Source organism: Carettochelys insculpta, chromosome 17, assembly GCF_033958435.1.
Source record: "Carettochelys insculpta isolate YL-2023 chromosome 17, ASM3395843v1, whole genome shotgun sequence".
NCBI lineage: Eukaryota > Metazoa > Chordata > Testudines > Carettochelyidae > Carettochelys > Carettochelys insculpta.
In genome coordinates this window covers 15,352,176-15,378,911 of record NC_134153.1, presented here as the reverse complement: position 1 = coordinate 15,378,911, position 26,736 = coordinate 15,352,176, and the positions used below count along the sequence as shown (strand labels likewise).

Below are 26,736 nucleotides of genomic sequence, written 5' to 3'. Positions count from 1 at the left end.
CAGCCATGCTGACTATAAACAAACTTTATGAGACCATGGGAAACTTGGCTACATCCATGATAAGTGGTTATCTGGCTAACTAAAATCATGCCAGACTATAGATGTTGCCAGATGAGAGAGTGCCAGACCAGAGAGATTCATCCTGTATATTGACTCAGAGGAAAGAATGTTTCGAAACATATCAGCCATCACCTCGTCCAACATCTACGTTTTCCTTCATTGTTTGCAGCCCAGTACAGAAGAATCTCGAGACAACTTTTGCTATAGAATCTGATAAAACGACAGGAGGTTTATTGCCCGTTAAGAATAGAAACATTCTAATAAGGTTTCAATAAAGTACTCTGCTAAAAAAGGGGAAACAGAGATACTGCTGACTCAAGTAACAGTACTTAAGACAAATTCAAGATCTAAAAAACTGATCTAAAACCTTTTTTAATAACATCCTACCTGCGGGGTGGAGGGAAAACAGCACAATACAGGACAAAAAAATCCTACATGGCAGAAAAGCTCAATAACTGAAGGAGAAATTGTACCATTAATATGTCCCCTGCCCCAGGAAAAACAGTGGAGAGGTCATCTAGGAAATGCTATTTCAGAACAGTCATGTGAAGTAAAAGTCAAAATTCAGCATGATGCCTTCTGATTTAATAAAAACAATGTTTCCCTCCAAGAAAAAAATACTAATCAGGTAAAGAAAACATTTACACAAGTGCATGTTGCAGTGCAAAAGCAGATACAGTATCAATATAATCAATAAAAAATTGAAAAACTTATTATTTAAATATTTGCACGTGGCACCAAGACCTACAATTCTGGCACTAATGCTGGCAGTTAAAATACATATTTGGATGCCCAAGAACTAAACCCCTCTAAATATGAAAAGAGATGCCCTATTTTAGGCTCCCAGATTTCAGAATTGGACATCTGTTGTCTTGATCATCATCCAGGAAGCCGCTCCATGCAGACAGATTCCTGCACTCATGGGCAACATCTATGCTACAGTGATCTGTCAACAAAAGGTACAGTCGGAAGAGATCTTCCAGCAAAACTTCTGTCGACGGATAGCATCCACACACAAAAGCAGATTGAAAGAGCAATCTGCTCTGCCAACAGAGAGAGGCCAGACTGCCTGGCTGCTCTCCCAAGAGAAAGGCCAACCAGAAGCTCAGCAAACACGGCTGCCTGGTGAACAGGAAGCTCTGTCTGTTGACAGAGAGCCCCCAGGAGCATCTACTTGGCTTTTTTCGCTAACTGTCATAATGGAGAGGTAGAACACCGTTGGCAGAAGTACCAAGTTTTGTCACCAGACTCTCAACAAAATGCATTTTGTGTGCATTTTGTGTGTAGAGTTTGTTGCCAAAACTCTGTAGTGTAAACGTAGCCCTGCAAAGCTCTGCTGACTGCAAAGGGACTTCCTGCCAGCACCAGGGGCCTCTTTGTGCAGAGCTGCTAACTGGGTCACAGCCTTTGAGATTCTGTGAACATTGGAAGTATCCTTACAATGATCTATTTAGCTAATAAACAGCAATTAGCATAATCCATCTTCCTATACCTATCTGTGTAGGTGCTTATTAGAGTATTGCAATCACTCCTACAAGAAGCAAAAGACAAATATACTCTCTTTCTTCCAGCCTAGCTACTAGGGATCAAGCTTAAAAGTTATTGGTAATTTAGGTTGCTGGTTTGGGAGTTTTTTAAATAACGCAATGAAGTCTGATATCACTGTGGGAGATGCTCTTGGAAGGCTAAATTGAAGAGGAGGGATTTGCTTTTAGTTTTGAAGCAGCTAGATTAGCGGTCATTCTTATTTCATCTGGCAGGAAGCTGTTTAATCTTGCTACTGCTCCTCTAGCAGGGAGTTTTTTCTCCCTTAATAAAAAAGGAAATTAATACCAACAATATTACAGTAGTGAAAAGTGAGTGATACAAAGCAAATGTATTCTGTACAGAGGGAAAGGCCAGCACCCATCTTTAATTGAAACCAGAGTACATAGGTGCTTCAGGGCCCTTCTCACAGTGATTTCTCTCTACCAGACGGTACGCTTCAATACACAGATGGAAAGGAATCAGCAAAGGATGAAATGCCAGACTTAACTTTAAAACCTTTCTCACAAGTTGTTTTGTAACCTTCCATTAACTACGGCTTGTGTCAATACTGCACAGCTTATTCCAGATCACTTGGGAAATACATGTAACTTTGAATAATTACTTTCTCTGGCTTACAACAGAAACAAGGGATCACCCCAAATTTCTTCTCTGGATTCAGAAGTGCTAATTTGTTCTCAGGGGTCCTACGAATCATGCTTATCTCTGGGTAACTGCCATCTTACTTCCTTTTACCTTTTTTTAAAAGAACTAAATTTGCTTTCTCTTTATAAAAATGTTTTCTTCTATACATCTATAGCTTTCTGGAGTTGCTGAAATTTTAACTTTGTTTTCTACATAGCTGGTTGTCTGCTTAGCCACTCGATAGGCATAACAGTCTGTCTTTTGTTCTAGCTATCCTTCATACTTTGTTGATCTTAAGACAATACCAAACCACATACCATGAGATTTATGCGTGGTGAAATAGAGGGCTATCGGTATTACAAATGAAAGGTGGAGATTTAAGAATGCAGAGGGTGGCTCTAAAATACAATGTGATGGCTCTTGGTCTAAATGGTTCATTCTTTTACTGGCTGACAGATTCTCAAGTGAAATGGACTACTAACAGACTTGGCTCTTTTCCTGCCTGTCTGTTGGCTCTTGTACAGACTAACTTGTCTTTTAGACAGCTGGCCCTGTGGCTCTTAACTAGATATACAGTTTGTTGGCTGAATCCAAAATTAATTTGGCTGACTAATTAGGAGCTTAAAAAGTCCATACATACACAAGCAATTTCCTCCAGAAATTCTGCAGCTTTAACAACTTCCCTCACAGTATCATCTTTGCCACCCTAGAGGTTACTATGTATCCAACATCACTCACAATGATGGCATCGCTGTCTTAAATATTCACAAGACAATGGATAACAACACTCTGATATCTGCTGTAAACACTTCTCCAAACTCATTCATTACATCCTCGCACATAATTTTACATTCAACACACGTTTTCCAAACGGCTGGCTCCTCAACATGCCAAACTCTTTGTGGACCATCTTGAAGAAGAATTTGTAGACATGTCTAGCACAGAAACCAATGATAAACCTGAGATCCATCAATATTTCTACCTGCTGGAGAGAGAACCTTAATGCACTGCGGCAATGTCCCCTCTTCCCCAGGCCACTGCTGGACCAGTCTCTAGCCCTTTTCTCTAGGGACTGGGTTTTGCAAATTGTTTCTGTGGTAGGGAGCCCAGACACTCCTCCTGGGACTCCCTCCCCGATGTTCCCAAGCTGGAGTTGGTCTCAGTCCTTCTCAGGCTTCTGCTGTTTTGCTCTACTTGCTCTCTGTCTCTCCTCCCACACACCTACTCTCTCCCCCACCTTCCAGTTGTGGGACACGGGAGCTGCGTCTACACGTGCACGCTACTTCGAAGTAGCGGCACCAACTTCGAAATAGCGCCCATCACGTCTACACGCGTCGGGCGCTATTTCGAAATTAACTTCGACGTTAGGCGGCGAGACGTCGAAGTCGCTAACCTCATGAGGAGATAGGAATAGCGCCCTACTTCGACGTTCAACGTCGAAGTAGGGACCGTGTAGACGATCCGCGTCCCGCAACATCGAAATTGCTGGATCCTCCATGGCGGCCATCAGCTGGGGGGTTGAGAGATACTCTCTCTCCAGCCCCTGCGGGGCTCTATGGTCACCGTGGGCAGCAGCCCTTAGCCCAGGGCTTCTGGCTGCTTCTGCGGCAGCTGGGGATCTATGCTGCAGGCACAGGGTCTGCAACCAGTTGTCAGCTCTGTGGATCTTGTGTTGTTTAGTGCAACTGTGTCTGGGAGGGGCCCTTTAAGGGAGCGGCTGGCTGTTGAGTCCGCCCTGTGACCCTGTCTGCAGCTGTGCCTGGCATCCCTATTTCGATGTGTGCTACTTTGACGTGTAGACGTTCCCTCGCTGCGCCTATTTCGATGTTGGGCTGAGCAACGTCGAAGTTGAACATCGACGTTGCCGGCCCTGGAGGACGTGTAGACGTTATTCATCGAAATAGACTATTTCGATGTTGGCTGCACGTGTAGACGTAGCCGGGGGGTATAAAGGCCTTCATCAAGCCAACAGTGAAGTCAGCTGGCCCCAATTGGCCTGAGCCAGCTCCCTCCCAGCTGCTTGTAACTGCCCTGCTGCCTTCTGCTTGTATTTAGTGGGTCTTTTTCCCTTTTGGGCTGCCAGACTCCCACTCTGCCAGAGCCCTGTGGCCTGACCCTTCCACACCACTCATAGTTTTCAACTTCAACAACCACCATTCTTTCACTTAACTCTCTTGAATGCTTCTGTACTAGCTTCAACTTCTTGGACACCGCAATGAGCTTCAGCAATGGAACCATACAGAAAACTATGCACAAGCAACTTGGAGTGCCACACCAATTGTGAAATAGGCATTATTCCTCCTGCATTGAGGGTTACCAATTTTGAAATAATGTACCTGCTATTTTGATTTTATTTCAAAATATCACATGCTTAGTGCAGATGCTAGCAAAGTTGTTTTGAAATAACAGTTGTTATTGCAGCTGTCAAAGTGTGTCAAGATGTCTTAAGGCCACTTTAGCACCAGGCTGTTTGGGCTGCTGTGACAGCACAAAAAATACCCCTCGCTAATTCCAAAACTGGATTCCCAAATGTATTCATTGCTTGAAATACTTTATGAATTTCTTCAGTGAATCATTCTTGGTCTGTAGACCATACTAACAGCAAATATTACAGCTGACTGTACAATCTCTGCTACCATATAATTATGCAATTTATAGAACTTATATGACAAATTTATGAAATAGTTAATATCAATCATATATTCAACTGCAGTATTTGCAATTCACAACTGGCTAGTTAAATAAGGCTTTCAACAAGAGAGAAGAAATAATGCCATGTGACTAAAGTATCACCATATCAATGGTGAATTTTACAACTGAATACAGTTTGCAAGTCAAAATTCTTATTTGAAGATCATCGGCACAGTCAAGAAAAAAATCATTATCCTATGCATTTGTGCTAATAACTGAAGCAATAAAGGATGCATTTTAATGGGTTGTGGATGTGGTTGAGACAAATTCACTTCCAGATATAAAAAGAAAGATTTTTCCACTGCTGACTGTTCTGCCAATAGTCAACACGTCTGACACATGATCACACTCGGTCCTGTATACACCAAGAACCCAAAGCAGTGTGTGTATTTGTAGAGCTCATAATACAATGATTATGACTGGACAGTGCTGTAATTAGGATAATAATAAACATCAACACAATGAATCTCATTTGGTCTCACTTCAGTTGCTGAGTTTCGTGTGCAAGTAATGGCGTTAGTGTGACATTGAGAAGGTGATACTACACAGGGCAAGTCTAACACTGCTGCTTATGTTGATAGAACTTACATTGCTCACAAGTGTGAGAAAGCCACCGACCTGAGTGACACAAGTTACACAAGCCTAAGCATTGGTGTGGACAATGCTGTGTCTCCTGTCAAAAGTTGTGGGTTCTCATGCAGGTGAAATTATTATGCATACAGCAGAGCTCTTCCCTATCAACACAGACCGTCTTCACAGTGATGCAGCTGTGCTGCTAGTGTAGACAAGTCCGTAGTTGGGTGTTCTTTTCTGCCTTAAACTCTATCACTCTATATTTTCTATAGCATTGACAATAGAAATGCACCATATTATTGTGCATTGTTTGTATTATTGGTGCTCCATCACTCTATTACACTAGGTGCTGTACAAATTCAAAACAAGGTGAGCCCAGGCTCAAAGTGCTTACAACCCAAGTAATGTGCAAGAGTGATTTTTTGCTAGCAAATATTAACTTGCTTTACCAATTGATAAGTTATGGAGCACCTGTCTTTGATAGTCATAACAGATCAGTCTCCTTTTTTACATCTTATTGTTTACAGTAACCATTTTCAGCCAATACGTTAACACCATTTTTGGACTAAACTAATAAATAATAAATAGCCTAAAGTTTCTAGAAAAGAGAAAGTGAGAGTTATCCGGCCCAATACTTTAATGACTTTTCATGAAAGCAGAGCCACGTGAGTTATTTTTTTCCAAGGTTTATTAGCCTCTAGTAGACCTCACGACTGGCAGCTCTGAAAATTGCTAGGACAGAATACTAATAGAAAAAGAATACCTTTCATTTATTGCCAAGGCAAACAATACACATACTTGAGCTTTTCATCCACATGCTTTCTTCTCAAAAATAAAAAAAAAAAAAATCAAAAGTTATCTACTAATATAAAGACTTTGGCAAGAAGAGCAGTGTGGAGCACTTACATTTTGTTATGTTTTTCCACAGAAAGCAGCAAGAAAAAAATAAGAATACAAAACAGCATTTTGATTTATCTCTAGCAAAATATATGATGTGTCATGGATAAAAAATACATACAGACATTATGAGAATGGAATTAAATATTAAGAAGATCATAGTATGAACAACTATATGATTTAGAAGCTGCACATTATTTCATGAATTTTCATGGGTGCTGCTTCTCCCCTGTACTCAGCAGGTATCATTTCCTTGGTAGAAGACTATAAAAGGTGCTTTTCTAGCTTTGTTCCTAAATAATTTCAGTATCTGAATTGTGCATCCTAAAATAAGGCATGGTCCTCATATGCTTTGCCATTCCTGTCTATAAACTCAATAAATAAATTCCAATCATTTTATTAATACTATTTTTCATTATTATTTATAGAGTATTGTATGTATTTCGTCACTTTACAAAGAAGCCCTGGAAAATGTCCTTGAAGCAAAGAATGTGCCATCTAATTCAGAGCAAGATAATACAAACAACAATCAGCCACTCTAATGGAGACATATACTGTACTGGAGAGCTCAGTAGTGAAAGGCTTTGAAGAAGTGAATTTGGAGGAAGAAATTCAAGGAAGAAACATTCATCTCGCAGGCTCCCCAAAACACTAACAAATTAACTATATACAGCACGCAATGCTTCCCCTGCTCTTAAATACAGCACCTTCTGAGATGGAAAAAGAATAGCAATTTAACAGCAATTTTCCATCAACTCTGGACAATTTTACCAAATTTTCCATTCTGTAATTTTCATGCAAACCTTTCTAATGCAAAGAAAATGCTGTCAAGTACAACAAATATCTATTATTAAGTAGAGGAAATAAATGCTTTAAAAAGGGTACAAGGAAGCAAACAATGAATTCATCTAGCAATTAAGGAGTGTAATGTTTTCATTCATTCAAACACTGGCCATGAAAATCACTAATTTTTATCATTCACAGGACACACATCTTTGTCTACTAATATAGCCTTGTCATTTTTCTGCTCTTAAAATGTCTGTCTCAAAAATTTTTGAAATGCAGATGATACAATAGTTTCTGGTGTGTTTTATGCAGATGCCCAAATGGTAAAGACACAATACCCAAGAAAGAAAGAAGCTGAAGAATAAGATTCAAATTGTGAGTTCTTCTGAGGGTACCTGCATTGGATTTACCGGGGGAAATCCCGGCTCTGTTAAAGACAATGAAAAATGACCCAGGGTGGCTGGGAGGGTCACTCTGGACCCCAGGCAAAGGCCTCACACAGGGCCTCCTGGAATCTCACCCCATCCATTTGGGCCTTGTGGCAAAGGGCAGCATATAACTGCTTATACCTGGCCTCCAGGTCCACAGCCCAGCCCTGCATAAAAGGCTCCTGTCTGCTCTCCATAATATTGTGGACAGCACAGCAGGCAGCAACCATCATGGGCATGTTTGGGAGGCTGATGTCCAGCCTCATGATGAGTCAGTGAAACTTCGCCTTTAACCTCGCAAATGCCCAGTCAATGGTGCCCTTGGCATGGCTGAGGTATCTGTTAAAAAGGTCTTGGGATGGAGTGGTGCGTCCTGTGTAGGGCTGCATGAGCCATGGGTGCAGTGGGTATATGGCATCAGCCACGATACGGGGGGTGGGATTTTGTGATATCCCCCAGTGGGAGCTCCTACAGGGGGACATAGGTGCCCTCCTCCATCCAGAGTCCCAGCCACGAGTTTCGAAACACCTGGGCATCATGGGCCTTGCCAGCCATCCCACACAGATGTCCATGAAATGACCCTTTGCATCAACCAGGGCCTGGAGGACCACTGAGAGGTACCCCTTCCTGTTCACATACGAGCCCCTGCCATGGTCCGGGGCCCAAATCATGAAGTGTGCTCCGTCCATCATGCTGAAACAGTTTGGAAACTCAGGCTCCGCAAACCCAGCAAGAGCGATGTCCAGGTCCCCAGTGTTGATGACGCAGGGAAGGAGCACGTTATTTATTGCTCAGATAACCTGCATGGGGTGGAAGAAAGACAAGTCTATGAACGCCAAGCTGGGTGGTCCCCTGCCCCCCTCCCCAGCAGGGCCCCCTTCCCTATCCCCCCTTGCCCAGTAGCCCCCTCCCCATAGTGGGTCTGTGGTCTGAGCCAGACTTACCTCGAGTAGGACTGCCCCAACAGTGGCTTTGCACACCCGAAACTGATGGCCAACAGACCATTGGCTCTCTGGGGTGGCCAGCTTCCACAGTGCTATTACCACCCTCTTCTGCACAGGGAGCACTGTCCGTATTATAGTGTCACGGTGCTGGAGGACTGGGGCAAGCCACTGGGGTAACCCACGTCAAACGTCTGCCTGGTCATGAGGAAGTTTCTCAGCCACCGCTCGTCATCCCAGTCCCCCTGCACTAGCCAGTCCCAACATTCTGTGCTGCTAATGAAGGCCCATTGGTGCCAGATCACTAGGGGCCAGGGGTGATGCAGCAGGGCCCAGTTCAGAGCCTGCAGGACGGGGCTGATGTGCCCAGCCCTGCCCTGCTGCTGGAAGACAACAACAAGCACCATGGCCAGCAGGCTGGCCACAGTGGAGAGAAGATTCCCCCTAGGGGGAGCAGCTGGCAAGGCAGCTTGTCCCTGGCTAGCTCTGCTCCCTAGCACACAGTCTGCCCTGCTGTGTGCATCCTGGCAGCCCTGGGTATGTGCAGCGTGGGGGTGTTGGGAGAGGCCCTTTAAAGGAAGTGGCTGGCTGCAAGCCAGAAGGGTTTGTTGGCCATGCGACCTGTCTGCGTTGTTTCCTGGGTTCTTATTTCAAAATACAGGCTATTGGTGTATAGATGCTTCCTCTCAAAGTACTGGGATGCTATTTCAAAATAACGGCTGGGGGCTTTGTGTGTGTGTAGACATGCAACTTCAAAGTCTGTTATTTCGAAGTTGGACTTAGAAATAAGCAACTTCGAAGTTACTGTGTAGCATAGACACGGCCCTATGGTGCTTCGAAGGTTTGTGTAGGACATGCCCAGTGTGTTTGACACTGATAAGGAACCACCCAAACCCCACAGGCCTAAATAAGATTTATAAAAAATCAGAGAACAGTCTCTTGGGTGATTCCAATGTGTCTTGTAAATCATTCAGAAATAGACTTTCTGGCAATAATTTAATATTTGTATACTTGGTCCCACCCTGCATCAGGAACAGCTAAATCATATGCGAATGAATATGAGCATTCAGAGGTACTCTAGATACCTGCCCCCTTTTTGCTCTCTGCAGGTCTAGAGACAGGTCACAGCTACCTTCTGTGGACATATGCAGGGGAAATTCTGGCTCCCCCTTCATGCACATGCACTGAAGTGGCCACAATTAGGCCCTCTACCTGATTTGTCCAAAGATGGCAAAAAGGTGCCATTTACCTCAGCACATTGACGGTTCCACATAGTTATTCCATCAAATGCAATAAGAATTGTATTTTAACATGGAGCCTCTTCCTGTCCTTTGGTAGACAAGAGCAGAACAGCCATAATAAAAAGCAGTTGGTTTGCTTTTCATCTTATTTAGCAGCTTAAATCTTGACAAAAAAGTGAGGCATTTGTATTATTTTAAAGGGGCAGGCCCCAAATAAGTTCAATTACAACATTAATGACAGGATGTTACTGGCTGACAAGAGTTAATGCTCTGAAGAACCATCAAAGATTCAAACCAATTTCTATTTTAAATCACTTTTGTGATTTTTTTTTTCCTCAGCTCAGTCCTGCAGTCTTCTCTCTGACAACATTTCAATTAGCTGCACACTTCTCTCTGACTAAGCACTGCAATATTTCATCCAGGGCTGGGGGGAGGCATTATTTTAAGTAGGTACTGTATGCATTACTGAAAAATGTTAGCTTTGTTTAAAGACACTGTATGATACAAAGATGGAAAAGAAATGAAATAATCCATAAATGCAAACAAAGATAGCGCAGGGTCATCAGTGATTAATTCTTGGGACTGGAAATCAGGATTCCTATATTCTTCTCTTTTGTTAGGCATGTATCCTTAAGCAAGGCATTTAGTCCCAGATTTTCATATCCCTATACTTCTCCCATATTCCACCCACAAACTGGGAAATGTGGACATTAGTCTCTTTGTGGCTCAACTGCCCCTGTTGTAAAAAAGCAAGCAAAAACAAGCTTAGCTACCTCACAGGAGTTTGCTGTAACTTAATTATTGCTGACTGTCCTTGACTGAAATCAAATTCATGGGTGAAATTCACCCCTGGGCATGCAGCCAGGACAAGGGCTGATTACACCCCTGCAGAGGTAAGCATTTCACCCTGTAAGTACAAGACACACATGAACAGCAGCAGCAGAGGTATTTTTCAATTACAATATATTCAGAATATGACTCTAGTAATTTTATTTTATGTTGCTTCAAAAAGAGGTGCAAGGCTGTTCCGGGAGCATATTTATGTGGTGTCACCTACATTGGTGTGATTTTTTTTAAAGTACACTGCCCAGGCTCATAGCCGAATACTATTTCACATACGCGGGCCACATGTATGTGAGCAAAAGCTGAATGCAGGAGTAGAAGGAATGGATTCCAAGTAGAGTCTCCTTATTTGTTGGCAGTTCCTTGAATAAATTAAATATTAAGCTTCACAGTATTGTGTCTGGTTCTAATTACAGTATTCAGCACCCAGTCATATAATGTAAGCATGAATTTATTTGAAAAACCAAACTTTCAGCAATGGAGATTCTTATTCCTGGGGAGCATTCTGGCACTTAGAAAATTAACTTGCAATCAAGGAGTGAAATCTTGGTCCTACTGAAGTAAATTGCAAAACTTCCATTGACTTCAATGGAGTAGGATTTCACCCAGAGACATCTGGGTCACTATTTTAATTTATGCCACTGTGCCCTATGCACAATCAGTGCTTGGACTGGATTTTTTGCTGATATATTCTTCCTCTAGGTGAGCAGCCTGAATTTTATTTGTGGTTCTGCTGAGGCATCAGCAGCAGTAACTTGCATATGGAAGTAAGCATTTTCTAGGCCTACTCACCAGCCTCTTTATTGCTCTATAGGAAGGGTGCGGTAGATTCTCTTTTAGAGATCCTGTGGATTTATTCTCTTTCATATAATTTTTTTTCTGCCACACTTTACATTTACATTTGAATTGTAGTAAATCAGATTAAAATGCTAGCATAAATTTCTAACTATTAAGCTTTTAGGCTCAGAAGAACTTAAGAACACTCTTACCCCATGTCACATTTTTGTTTACACTATCCATTTGCAGGGCAACATTTCAGTTTAGCTAGCAAGAAGCAGTCTGCTTTTCCTGCCATTGGTGACATGTTGATATAGGCTGTGTTTACACTAGTGAATTTTGTTGACAAAACAGGTGGAACATCCACACACAAAATGTGTTTTGTCAACAGTTGATTGACAAAACTCAGCACTTTCGCCAGCTGCATTCTACCTCTCAGCCATGAGGCATAACGCGGCTGTCAACAGAGTCTTTCAACCAAAAATCTGTGTGGATGGTCTGGAGAACTTCTCGCGACAGACGGGATATCCAGAACAGTGAGCAGCCCTGTCTGCTGTGCTTCCGGGTGCCTGTTTTGCCGAGAGAGGGGCCAGGCAGTCCAGCCACTCTGTTGACAGAGCAGAACGCTCTTCCGATTGGCTTTTTTGTGTGTCCACACTCTGTCAACAGAAGTTTTGTCAGAAAATCTCTTCTGAGAGTTATTTCTATTGACAGATCATTGTAATGTAACCATAGCCATAAAAGAGACAACATGAAGTAGAACTACTGTCATGAATAACAATTGGCAGGAGTGGACTCATAATCTTACAAATGGTCTCTTCCATGATCTCAAAATTAGGAATCCTTAAAGCCTAGAAATGCTGAAAATTGGCAGGAAGGACTATCCATGGTCATTAAGTCATCAGAAAGGCTCATGAGGGCAGGGCTGTGGCAGTTCTCTCTCTTTGCAAGTAAATATTAAATTATTGCAATACTTTTGACTTTGCAGACATTAAAAAAAGTCAGAGAGATACAAAGTCAATTGAGAAGGCAGTGGAGAAGGAGGGATTCCTGGTGTTAAATCAAGGGAAGTTCTGAAACACCTGGCCGCTGCTGTAGTAGCTTGTTACAGAAAATGGAAACATGTCTTTATAGCAAGTTCCACTTTGCAAAAAAAGCGTCATTTCATCCACAGCAGTTAGAACACTTTGCCAATGAACTATTTGAGGTTGGGAGGGGGGATCGAAATAGTGCTCTAGGATATTCACACAAAGCTGTAGATACTGATTAAAGAATATGATTTTTTTTAATTGGAAGACACCATGCCAACTGAGCAATAACATGAGTGACAGCTGTTATTCTTTCTAACAGCAGGAGAGGGAAGAGAGGAGGAACACTTCTCTAAAAGAAAACCATTTAGTGCTAACCTAATGGAAGAAAACCATAAAAATTATTATGAACATCACGGATGTTATTCAGGGACACAGGGATCTGGATACCACGGAAACGTTAATTGTATTCAGGGTTATTTTACCTGATTCACATAACATTGAAGATGATTCAGATTTGGGTGATTTGATGACCAACAGAAAACCATGTGGCTATTAATAACTGCATCTTGTTGGCTACAGAATATGTTGAAGATGCATAAAAATTACAGAGGGTTGTCTTCCATAGAGGAAACTGTGATCTAGTCCCAATTCAGTAAAGTACTGAACTGCAGTGTCCTAATGCTGATCTGAGTAAAATATAGCACCTATGTTCATAGATTTTTTTTTTCCTAGAGGCAAGTGCTTTTTCGCTGGGGAAAAGAGTATTTTGCTGTGAATTTCCTACTACTACTTTGCAAGTTCTTAACTTTAAGCATTAGTCCCAGGCAATGGGGTCTCAAAGAGACAAATGATGTATCAAAGCTAAGCAAGTGTGTGCTTGTAGGCTGTAGGTGCCTCAGCTGCTGAAGTCAAATCCAGAGGTGAGCATCTTGCAGGATTGGGAATTTTGATCCAAAATAATTTGGGAAATATAGATGTCTCAATCATGAGAAGAAAACTGTTCCTGCTTTTCCAGTCCTCGCTCTGACTTCAGCATATGTGCCCCCTTCTTTACTGATGCTGCTGCCCAGGTATGTGAAGACCTCAAGCAGATCAGAACTCAGACTAACATCAGGTTATTCAGCTTCAATGTTGAATTAGTCCTACTGTATGGAGCAGAAACTTGGAAAACAACAAAGACTGCTGTCAAAAAATCCAGATATTTATCAACAACTGCCTCTGTAAAATCCTCTAGGTCCACTGGCCATACACCATTAACAACAAAGACCTGTAGCAACTGACTCCACGCTGAAGAAGAAATCAGGAAAAGAAGATGGTAATGGATTGAACAGACCCTTCGAAAACCAACCACCAACATCACAAGGCAAGCCTTAAGTTGGAAGCCACAAGGAAAAATGAAACAAGGGCACCCAAGAAACACCTAACAAAGAACCTGAATGGAAGGCACTAAAAAGATGGTCAGAAATGGAAAAGATCACCCAGGACTGGTGACACTGGTGAATGGTTGTCAATATCTTATGCTCCAAGATGTATGAGTGGAAGAGGCTTACTACTACTGCTGCTGGGCCTCTCAATCACCTCCCAATCATCATAGTTTTCAGCACCAATAGACAGAACAGCTAATCAATGAGGAGCCTGTACCACTTTTTCACTTCCAAGATTACAATATGCCATAAAAAGTTTTTGGTTTTGGACAGGCAGGATGTACACGTAGGCTACATCTACACTAGATGCATCTGTCTACAGAATCTACTGTCGTAAGAGATGTTCTGACAGAACTTCTGTTGACAGATCACATATACACATAAAAGCAGATTGATCTTTTGATCCACTCTGTCGACAAAAGGGCACCTGGAACATCTACACAGCTTTTTTTACTTCAGTTTCTGTTGACAAAACGCATAAAAACCCAGTTTTGGCTACAAAACTCTCTCATGTAGCTGTAGCCATAGGCTTTTTCCCTTCTGTAATTTACTGAGCTTCTGTTAAATTATTCAAATTCAAAACCATTGTTTTCCCAACTAATACAGCCAAAGTGCTTTTTCTGTTGAAAATCATGGATGATCCTGTCCAGCATCAGTTACTTAGATGCCTCATAAGAAGTTTTTGTTGTACTTTCCTGATGTTGTGTCCTGCCTGCCAAAGCAACTAAAATCGCCAGTCACTCCATTAGTACATCACCTGAATCTATAACATTAGTCATGAAAAAAGCACAATTTTACTGTGCTGCTCTATAAAAAAGAAAGGAAAAAAACATTATTTGGCCTTATCCTCTTCTCATTATTCATTGCTAGTTGCCAGCCTGTCCTAGACACAGATGAACATGAGTTTTTGCTAAGCATTTTCTTCTGTGGGTCAAGAGTCCACATTTCATTACAAAGCAGATTATACATTATTTAGTAACCATTACAGTAAGAGGAGTGAAAAATTAACCACTCAGTCTTTGCTAGAGAGAAATACAGAAAATTCTATCAAAAGACTGGGTATTAAAGAAAAGCATTACAAAGAGAATTTATAATATGAGATTTATATTTATAATATGATGAGAATGTACAGACATTTCAGTGGATAAAAATTATGTTTCCCTCCTCCCCACTCCCTGAATAAAAACAGATGCATCAGTAAGAAAATTAAAAACAAAACCAGGCAGATGCACACAATTATTCTGTGATTTTGATGGTAACATTTTAAAACCTTGTAAGTGTGTAGAATCTACTCTGACTATACACACACACAGAGTAAAATTCACCCCGTTCAGACAGCCAATATAATTTCTTTGTACCATCCAGGTACTCCTAAAGCTCCCAAGGTGCAAAATTTCCATGACACAAAATTTAAGAATAACTTCTTTTCCTTTAACTTTGGTGACCTTATGACATAATGTCTGCAGAGACCTTCCTGAATTCTCTAATAAATGCAGAAATCCAGCCAAATAGTTCTTGAGAGTCTTGATCTGGTGGTTCCCCAAATTTTACCTGTTCATTTGAAAGAGAAAAAATACTAAATGTTTAACATTATCCAAGGAGTTTGAAGAGCATCCAAGATTTTTATGATTAGTGCCCAGGTTAAATGCATTCATTGTTATTGGTATTAAGATTACTGGACCATCTAGAGGCCACAGCTGAGATTGGGGCCCCCTTTCTGATGATCATGCAAACATATAATACTGGATATTCCATTCTGCAAACAATTTAAAACAGGGGTAAACAACCCCCAGCATGTGCCAAGAGTGGCATGTGACCTGATTTTCATTGGCATGTGAGGTGGGAGCTCAGTCCATCCCATCTCCCCCAAGCAGTCGGGTGCTCACTCAAACCCATATTGCTCAGGATTAACAAAAGACCAGACACTGCAATCAACCACCATCTAAATGGTAAAGCGCTACATTATTTATTTATTTATTAATAAGGCTGTTGTAAATAGGACTATTAGTGACTTTAAAAAAGTATCACCAGCACTGGGATCATACGCTGAGGTCAAAAGGTCAAATTTCAGCACTGCTCCTCAGAAAGGTTGCTGACCCCTGGCTTAAAAACCTAACAAATAAGAGAATGGAAGTATAATTGACTCAGTTTTATATATGGGTAACTGAAGAAAGGGCTTCATCTTAAAAACTTCCATTACCATTAATGATGTAGAATTAAGCCTGTATTCCTCGTATCTCCACACACTGCATTTAGCTCATGATTATCCTTCCCCTCAATTTAATATTAATCTGTGTTTTCAACTCAGACATCAAAAAACTTCCAGATCCAGCCACAAGTCATCAGAATTGATCAGTGGACCATTGTGACAACTAAAAGAAAAGGAATTAACCACGGAAACAGAACTATCCCTACCACTGATTTCTTCATGCCCCAACTGAGACATACACAGCGGGCAGGGTAGCTAAAATTATAGCCATTGCCTATGATCTGGCTAAATGTAGACATTTGTTTATTGGACAGACTTCTAACTCCCTTAGACAAAGGGTTAATGGGCACAAAACAGACATCGAAACACTCCAGATCCACAAACCAGTTAGTCAACATTTTAATGGAATGGGGCATTCTATTAATGACCTAAAGGTATGTGTGTTACTGAAAAAAACCTTTCGCACCTCTCTTCAAAAAGAAACAGACGAGCTGGCTTTTATATTCAAATTCGGCACATTAACATGCGTTTAAACCGGGACGGGAATTTTCTGAGTCACAATAGGGGCTCGTCTGCATACTTGGCTTAATCTAATTCTTGACCTTCCCTTCCCCACCCCTCCACTCTCTGATTTGCTCACCTTGATCATTTTTTTCTGATTTGTCCTCCTTGATTACTGTTTTTGGTTCTCTGTGCCTTAAATATTGAGTCTGTTCTGGTCTGGCTATGGTCTGAAGAAGTGGGTCTGTCCCACGAAAGCTCACCTAAGAAACTATCTTGCTAGTCTTTAAAGTTCTACTTGACTGCTTTTTGTTTTGATAGTGTATAGACTAGCACGGCTCTCTCTCTGTTACTATTTCAGAATAGCTAGTCTCCCCAAGTGGTTAAGATACTCAGGGATGGTGCTGCTGGGGGGGAAGTCTCCTATCTGTCTTCATGCTTTGATCCCCCAAAAACACAGTGGGGAGAGCCAGTTGAGATTCCTGTTTCCTTTATAAGTTCAGTTTGTGATATTTCACTGCCATCACCCGTGTTGGCGATGTCTGTGTAATGAAGAGGGATGTCAGAAAAAATTTCCTAGACTTTTCTATCCTCTTTCTTCTAACTTTGAGAATACAGTCAGGGTCCCTGTATTATTTTCAGGGATCGAATGGAATCACAAGAGGGGGGACACTCAGTGGATGGCTAGTTGAGAACACAGCCTGTGCATAGAAGCCTTATAGTGCACCGGAAAGCCAAAGACCCTCCCTTCAGCAACTCTCTGTTTGCAAAAACTTTCCTGTCTTCTCTTTCTTTAAGCTTTTCAGGGATATTTCACTGCCATCACCCATGGTGGCAATGTCTGTGTAATGAAGAGGGAAGTAAAAAATAATTTTTTCCTAGACTTTTCTGTCCTCTTTCTTCTAACTTTGAGAATACAGTCAGGGTCCCAGTATTATTTTCAGGGATTGAATGCAATCACGGGAGAGCAGTGGGGGTGGGAACACTCAGTGGATGGCCAGCTGAGAGTTCAGCTACAGAAGAAATACATTTCTGTAAACTTTTTTGCCATCCCTGTGGATGCCTTACTTTTCCTTCCTTTCAACAGGGAAAAATGGATGTTTGCTTAGCACAGGAGTGGAATGAGGAAAATATAATATGGGAAGATGAACTCAAAGACCAGCAAACTTACCCAGATTGCTACAAGGATGAGAGAACTGTGGGATAGGTTCCCACAATGCACTACTGCACAGTCAATGTTTGCCAATTGAAACAAAAAAGCAGTCATGTAGCGCTATAAGGACTAACAAAATAATTTATCAGGTGATGAGCTTCGGTGGGACAGACCTACTAAGTGTCGCGGTAGTGAGTTGACTTTGTGAGGAGCACATGGGGAGATGAGGATGGTCAAATTCAAACTTATAAATTCGGCTATTTCAAAATTGCATTGGTTGCATTGTGTAGATGCTAGGATACTTATTTTGAAATAACTGTGCTGTGTAGACCTACCCAAAATTCCAATAATTTCAATGAGGTCAGACAAAAAATAGCAATGTTCTTGGGTGAGTATTTCTCAATGCCTCTTGCTGAAGCTATTCCACTTTGTACAAAAGTCATAAATAATCACTGTGAGAAGAGTGAGACAGAGAATGACTCTAAGACAGCATGGTTAGGGCACTCATGTAGGCTGCAGGGGGAGCTCCAATTAGTATTTAATTATTTGTTAAAAAAGCAGTATGGTTTCTGCAAGAGAGATTGATGGACACACACCCTCTGTTGACTGGTGCTGAAGGTACTCTCCTGGAAGAAAGGAAATAGTAACTCCCTGTTCTAGAGTGGGAATTCAAACTGGGGTCTTCCCCATCCTCCATGAATTCCCTAATCAGTGGACTACTGTGTAGAAGTGAGGGAGGAAGGGAGGCATTACCTTTTCCTTTGTTTTCTCACTCTAGCTCTTAATAGCCATTCTTTTTGTTAAAACAAAACATTGAGCTCCAGATTGAATAACAGTTCACCTGATTTCTTTTTTCCTTTTGATTCACCAGAAAATGGGAAATATACAGTTTCAGTCAGACCTGAACCAAATTTTTTCTTTATTTTTTAGCTGCTTGTAAACTTCAAAACACACACACACACACACACACACACACACACACACCAAAAACCCTCTTCACATAGCTCTAACCATGCTCCTATTACCTTCTAGAACCCCAGCACCCTGGTCAGACTACAAAGCACCATTTTCTCCTTGCTAGCAACACATCCTAGGAGCTGCTGGGCATGGCTCCTCACAAGAGAGGTTGTTCAGTTGGAGGCACAGTCCTGGTACATTATAGAAAATGGGAACATTTCTGCTTTGACCCAAATATTTCTGTTTTCAGTCACAGGATTTTCTATTAAAAAACATTTCTGTGGAAAGCAATCTCTGAGAAGGATTTCGTTTAATTAAAAAACACAGTTTCCACCAAGAACAGTTGTGAGGGAAGAATTTTGACCATCTGTAGATATAATCCACACAATGTGCAATCTATTAGCAAACAAATGAAAGCAACCAAACTATAAAGTCTAGAGCTATGGAAAGGTATTCAAGGCTCAAACTACAGTTCTTGTAAAAGTTCTCCAGCTTTCAGGCATAAGATGATTTTTAAATTACTTACTGGGGGGGTGGGGGGGGGTTAATTAAAGAGGTCTGTCATCATTTTCAAGGGAAATTCCTCAAAGTCATCAATAAATTAGGACCATATGATGTTAGATATGGCTTTTCTAATGGATCAGGAGAAACCCAGAGAACAGGCTCAACTAGTTGAGAGTAAAAGAAGTTTAAAAAAGGGATTCAGTGATTCTTCAAGGCCTTATCTTGTCTGTAACTGAGAACTACAGTCCTCCCATGACTGAATAGCACTCTAGTAATGTTATCTGCTGCATCTGGGACAGAATGAATGAACTGAATAAGGACATATTACTTGTTTGATTGATTAACAATATCCTCTCTCGCTCTCTCTCCTTGTCATTCCAATAATCAGTTATCTGGACATAGATTCCTATTTGCAACCACAGGTCTAGCATCTAGAGAAAAGGAGATGGACCTTGAAGAACTAATCCATGTGCAAATAAATTTAACATTAGTGGCTTATACCAGCTCAGTAGTTTTGACACTATGCTCCTAACTGCACCTCTTGGGTACAAGGGCACCACCTTGGGAGGGCAGCAAGGGAAGCAGCTGTGTGTACTGGGATGCTGCTTGCTCTTCTTCCCTGTCTTCTAACTATCAGGGTGTGAGGGGAAAGTACACAGCTTGCATGAATGACTCCTCTGCCCCCTGCCTCTCACCAGCCAGGAGTGAGAGGCATGCACGCAAGCTGTGTACTTTGCCCTCGCCCCTGATAGTCAGGGGAACAGGAGAAAGAGCAAGCAGTATCCTGGTATACATGGCTGCTGTCCTCCTGCCCTCCCTAAAGAGTATTCTTAATTGGATGCCAGAAGCCTTTGGGTTTTGTCTGGCCTCCAACTCACTCGGGGTCTCTCATTATTTAAACAATAATGAGAGAGGCATTTTCTAGGGCTAAGAGCCCTCCAGGAGAAATTGACGGTAGGAATACTCGAGAGAAAGTTTCTTTGTTCAAAAATCCAAGCTTGATTTTCAGCTAGCCCTGTGCCCAAGAAGCTCCAGGTCTATGCCCTTTCAGGAAAATGCCTGTTTTTCTCATGGTCTCCTGGCTTTCTCTCTCTCTCTCACACACAACCCCACCTCAAACAAGCCAATGCCTTTGTGTTTGCTATCAGTCAGGAAGAACCCTCTTGGTCTACACAGTCCTGCCTCTGCCCTGGGCTTGCAAACAATCTAATGCCTTGGACAATGGCTTCTATTGTTTCAGCTATCACTAAGAAAAGGGCATTTAATTGCTTCCTTATTTCACCTGAATGAAAGAAAGCTGGCAACTTGTGAAGTTTGTGATAACTTACAGATCTAAGATGTTTTTGGGGAGCCACTAATAACCTCCAGCATAACACCATTATTGCCTACAGCGGGAGGATCTGAGCCAGTGATACTAGGATAGTGGATTTTTTTAAAATGCCATTGCGGAGAAAGCTTTCAAATTTCTGCCTCAATTTCCTTGCCCAGACAACTGGGATAACAGCCTGATATACTTTACGTGGGTGCTATGACATAAGCTTAAGAAAGACCACGATGATAAGAAGTCTTTCCAAGTGTTAAATATTTATTTATTTTGTTTACCATAAACCTGTAAGCCCTATTTGTAATATAACAATGGTTTGAATTTTCAATGTGAGCAACTCTATTTTCTCTTGTCGTCAATAGGACTGGAGATGCATGGCACCAGAGAAAAATCAGGCTATAAACCACCAGAAAAAAAAAGAAACAGAAGATGCTCATTCAAATCATTCTACCACTGATCTGTACACCATAAGTGATATGGTATTTCTTACCAGAATTGCACATAAATTCTTTTGTACTGAGGGAAGTGTGTCTAAAACGTGTGGTGTATTTATGGACATGTGCATTTTTAGAAAACAGCTTTTCAAAATACAGATTTCTTTCAATTAAGTTTTAACATAATATCTACCAGTATGTCATTGTAGAGCATCTTCATTTTATCACATCTTTTTGACAGTTGAGAGAGGTGTCTTTCATATTTCTGAATTAGATCCTGTAATAATTAAAAAAAACACACACATACACACAATCTTGAATTGATACAAGGATACCATATGAAAGCAATACTCAACAGCAGTCAGATAATTCGTTGATAACAAAAAAGAGAAGGTCAAATTTTCCACGTGCCACAAAGAATGTGAGATGTGCAAAATATGAGTGGGCCCACAATCTCCTGCATTGCCATACAAATATAGGATCACTGAAGTCAAGGAAAGAGTTTCACAATTTGAGACCTGTCAGAATTTTGTGCACTGAGATTACTTACATCTGTTAAAACAATTGAAGTAAAAATGTAAATAAAAATTGTAAGGGCCTGATTTTCAGAGTAGCTGCCTCAGCTTTATTAGCATTGTTGCTGCATTCTTACACTTGTGCATACAGGAATTACTTCATCAAAAACATGCATGGCTTCAGTTTCAAGTACTCGCATCCAAGTTACCTGCTGAAAATAAGGCTACAGGATTCTAAATTTTGAAATGGCATGTTTCTTAACAGCTCATCACTTCTAATTAGTCTTATTAAAACAATGAATATTATTACAATAGTTTGGGGTTCATGAATGGCTAGACAATAACACTTTAACCTGCCCAGTGTAAGTGAGTGCGTGCTTGTGTTGCTTCTGGGGAATCCAGGAGGAAGACAGAAATGTAAGACATGAATTCTCTTTACAGAATTGGTCTCCCTGCTTTTGGGGACATAGTGAACCACACAAAGTCTATTCCTGGGGCAGCATATTCCCTCCTGGGCCAGCACAGCTCTGACACCATGTGCGCTGTGGGGGAGGAGGAGGAGGGCTCTGCCTCACCCCATACCCAATTGCAAGGGAAAGGGGAGTAGTGGCTGTGGAGCCTGCTGCCCTCCCTGTGCTGCCACCTATGCTGTCAGCAGTAAATCTCATTGAAAAAATTTTGTCTGAACTTTTTCCAGAAGAAAAATGCCTTTTCATCCAACCCACAATGTTTTGGGAAGGTTTCTCCGATCCAGAATGGGATTGCTAGTCAGAAAAGAGAGCTCTCTGAGCATGGTTTCTGTAAAGAGAATTCATGTCTTACTCATCTATTAGAGGTCTCTGAAGGGATTGACAAACACACGGACAAGGAGGTGCTTACATAATTGAGTTCTCATGAGATAAAAGTAAAGATCCTTTCATGGACTGAGAACTGGTTAAAAGACAGGAAACAAAGGGTAGGAATAAATGGTAAATTTTCAGAATGGAGAGGGGTAATTAGAGGTGTTCCCCAAGGGTCAGTCCTAGGATTAGTTCTATTCAATTTATTCATAAATGATCTAAAGGGGTAAACAGCGAGTTGGCAAAGTCTGCAAACGAAACTAAACTGCTCAAGATAGTTAAGACCAAAGTAGACCGTGAAGAACTTCAAAAAGATCTCACAAAACTACGTGATTGGGCAACTAAATGGCAAATCAATATTGAGTCTGTTCTGGTCTGGCTATGGTCTGAAGAAGTGGGTCTGTCCCACGAAAGCTCACCTAATAAACTATTTTGCTAGTCTTTAAAGTGCTACTTGACTGCTTTTTGTTTTGATAGTGTATAGACTAGCACGGCTTACTCTCTGTTCCTTTTATTTGTTTTAAACCTGCTGCCCATTGATTTCATTTGCTGTTCCCTAGTTCTTGTATTATGGGAATAAGTAAATAAGTTTTCCTTATTCACTTTCTCCACACCACTCATGATTTTATATACCTCTATATATACTCAATATTGAGTCTGTTCTGGTCTGGCTATGGTCTGAAGAAGTGGGTCTGTCCCACGAAAGCTCACCTAATAAACTATTTTGCTAGTCTTTAAAGTGCTACTTGACTGCTTTTTGTTTAAATAAAAGGAAGTTCTTCTTCACACAGCACACAATTAATCCGTGGAACTTCTTTCCATGAAGGAGGCTGTGAAGGCTAGGACTATAACAGGGTTTTAAAAGAGCTAGATAAATGCATGGAGGTTAGGTCTATTAATGGCCATTAGCCAGGATGGGTAAGGAATGGTGTCCCCAGCTTCTGTTTGCCAGAGGCTGGAGATGGATGGCAGGAGAGGGATCACTTGATCATTACCTGTTTGGCTCACTCCCTCTGGGGCACTGGGCATTGGCCACTGTCTGCACACAGGATACTGGGCTGGATGGATCTTTGGTCTGACACATTGCAGTTGTTCTTATGTTCTTAGCATAACCAATAGCTCAACCTCCTGCTTTTCTGGATCTGGAGCAGGGACTTGAATTTGGGTTTCACACATCCCAAGTGAATGTTCTGGGCATCAACCAATTAGCTATTCTGGGGCAGCTCACATTCCCCCACCCCATTCTCATTTATATGGAAAAAAATCACAATCTCATTTTTATTCTTCATTGGAACAAAACTAGATTCTGAAATCTCAAAAATTTTTATGGAACAGAAGTGTTTATTTCCAGCCAGCCCCAAGTAGCCATCACAGAGCCATAACCATCAGTTTGTACCAATCATTCCAAGCCAGGTTATATTGAGCCCTAACCAAGTAAAATACAATACTCTTCCACAATCTCCAGTCTAACAAAGTTTTAGTAAATGTTACCTTTAGTTCCTTCTTGAACTGTGACTCTTGGGGTGTTGTCTTCGTCGTCTTGGATTTGATAAGCTTTTGGTACTGAATAACATTTTCCAATTCTTTCTTTAGAACTAACCACAAAAGAGAGCAACCATGCAAGAACTTCAGTAACAAGTAACATTCAGCTGTGTAAAGTCCTGCTTAATGCCTCACAGAAAATCATACAGACTCGAACCTCCAGCTCCATGCACTGGCTGCTACCATTTGAACTATGGGACTAACTGCAGCAGATGGACCACCGAATCCAGGTTCTGAGTTCCAGAGAGCTGACTGGACGTTCAGTGCAACACTCTATTTCCTCTATTTCCTGGAGTTGTGAAGCTCCTACCTATTATGAGGCACGCCCTCAGAAGTTAGGATTGGCCCTTGGGGTATGGGATAAGTTGAGGGGGGAGTTTGATCCATCAACTTTTTTTTCTCCCCTTTCCATTTGGAGAAATGGGGGATCTCCATCCGATGCCTTCAGAGGAAAGGGGAATGTAACATGCAATGAATCCAGGGCAGATAGAGGAGCCCAGTCCAGTTGTCTTTTCCCCATCCCCCAATACTACAGGTGATCTGGCAGTTTCTAGCAGTTCCAAGTACACAGTGTCTGTCATTGCAGATTTGACCATGGCAGTATGAGCCTTGCCTTAGAATGGCCATTGATTTGGGCAGGCTGCCAAAATGATCCCCGAGAAACACAACTTACAGACTGGAGATAGCAATTTTAATATTTTATAGCTTAGCGAAAGCTGAGTGAAATCTGAGAGAAATTTCATGGGGCAAGCTAAAAAAGCACTTCAACAGCCAAAGGGTAACACCCAAACAAAGGACTGCTGCAAACAGAAGCATAAGTTTCTGAGTAAAGATAACAAGGGTCTTTCATGAAGACAGCAATCTAAATATAGGTGTCACTATCAGCTACCCCCAAGTGTTAGTGCTTCTGTTGTTTTGCCTAGGATAAAAGATGAACATCTTGGTCAACAATTCCAATTATCATCTCTACCACATTTTTTAAATGGTGGGTGAAATGTTTGTAAGCCTCCTGCTTCTGATAAAACTGAAATATATTTATATTTGTCTTTGTGCCTTTGTTGCTCTGCAAGGGTCCAATCCAAAGCCCATTCACTGCGAAGGTCCTCGTACCAGTGAATTTAATCCCCCTTTACATCTAGCCCCAAAGTCTCTCAAAACCCTCCCACTCTCTACCTTCAGATATGTCTACACAGCATTTTTCCAAAATAAACTATTCCTGAAGAGTTATTCCAGAATAACTTATTTTACAATAACACAGCTACACACAAAAATGCATTTCAAAATAGCACTTAGCTATTCCGGTTCCTCAATTTCAAAAGCACCCTTCTTCTGAAAAAAAATCTTTTGGGAAGAAGAGTGCTTTTGAAATCATGCACCCTTTCAAAGGAACCCCAGCTACACAGCTACTTTTATTTTGAAATCAGCACTTTTGACAGGACAGGTGGCAATTATCATGCAAACGAGGCGCTGAATATTCTCTATCAGTGCCTCATTTGCATTTTCCAATGGCCGTAATTTACATGGCCCTTCTAAAAAGGAAGGATAGGATAGCCACAGCCAGATAGAGTTTTGCCAGTTTTGAAATCAGCCAATCACTATTTAAAAATTACTTCGAAACAGCGGTTGTGTTGTGTAGATGCTAGGATAGTTATTTCACAATAATGGCTGCTGTGTAGACCTACCCTTAAACATGAACTTTTGTGCTTTTCTGCTGGCTTCTCTACAGGTGCTTTTCCACTTACTGAAGGATACTGGTTTAGCACAAATGAATTCTTCAACTTCATTTCTTAACTATATTGAGTTTTCCTGTCTTTTCTGAATGCCTTCTGTGACTTTCCTAGAAGTAAAGCACCAGTATCACTTAACATCTGAGTTTAAGACAAACTTACTGGATTTTGCTATTATCGGGCAGTATATTTCTGATAGATGGCATCTAAACCACATGGACACACAAATATTTCTTTTTAAATTCCACATAACATGAGAGGTTTTATATATAGCCATGGCAACCTCTTTCCTCAGTATTTTGAATCTTTGCATTTCTTTACAAATGACAACATAAATGCAGTGAAACCCTGTTTTGAATGACTGAACAACATATGAAAGTATTTCTGTGAGTTTAGAAAATGTATTTACATACCATCAACTTCAGCACGGAGACCTTTGATGGAAGCTAGAAAAGAACAGAGTGGGAGATGGAAGAGAGAGAAAAATGTTAATAAAAATTATGCACATAATGTAAAGATGGGGACTTTTGTAAACATGTTTTTTAGCCTCTTACCATCAGTAACAGCTTCAAATTCTGTCAGCTCCTCAGAAAATTTAGCCAAATCAGGCTCCTGTAAGAAGATCTGTTCCACAAGGGCATGAAGCAAGGTGATCTTCCTCTCCTTCCCCCGCAGTAATGATAACTACAAATAGAATACAGCAATAAATTGACAGTCTGGGTTATTAGACATTTTTTTAAACATTGGAACAGCAGGGATGTTGATAGCTCCTAGGTAAATTTAACAGGAATAGAAAACACGATGGAATTAAATCTCTTTCTTTTCAATCTGTCATCCTACACATATTTTTGCTTAAACTTAACTTCATATTTTCTCAGGTCCCTGCTTCGTCTTTTGAAAGGCATCATTTTGATTTAAAAAAAAAATTAAGGCATCTTAATTGACTTTAACTGATTCTATATCTCCACATATGCTCCTGCCCTTGCTCTCATTTCAGAGAACTACGTGGCCATCATATAGATGGTAAAGTTCCTTAATAGAATATGGGAAGATGCTTTATGGAAGAAAATAATTTTGAACATATTTTTTCATTATAATAGATGTGGCATTACAGTACTTATGAAAATAAACTCAGAATTGGCACTCACGTTATAAATTACAGACTCAGAT

The 26,736-nt window shown here is 41.0% G+C and overlaps 1 protein-coding gene across 2 annotated transcripts in view; it reads right to left on the bottom strand.

The window, feature by feature from the left end:
• Positions 1-14,677: 14,677 nt before the first annotated feature.
• LOC142022165 (formin-F-like) overlaps positions 14,678-26,736 on the bottom strand; it is a 73,699-nt gene continuing 61,640 nt past the window's right edge. For both annotated transcript variants that reach the window (XM_075011719.1, XM_075011720.1), the window contains 5 exons: positions 26,121-26,250; positions 25,980-26,012; positions 23,789-23,892; positions 21,137-21,220; positions 14,678-15,412 (listed from right to left, as the gene is read on the bottom strand). In XM_075011719.1, the coding sequence (XP_074867820.1) occupies positions 15,308-15,412; positions 21,137-21,220; positions 23,789-23,892; positions 25,980-26,012; positions 26,121-26,250 (456 nt within the window). In that variant the 3' untranslated portion in view covers positions 14,678-15,307. The remainder of the gene's footprint in view (positions 15,413-21,136; positions 21,221-23,788; positions 23,893-25,979; positions 26,013-26,120; positions 26,251-26,736) is intronic.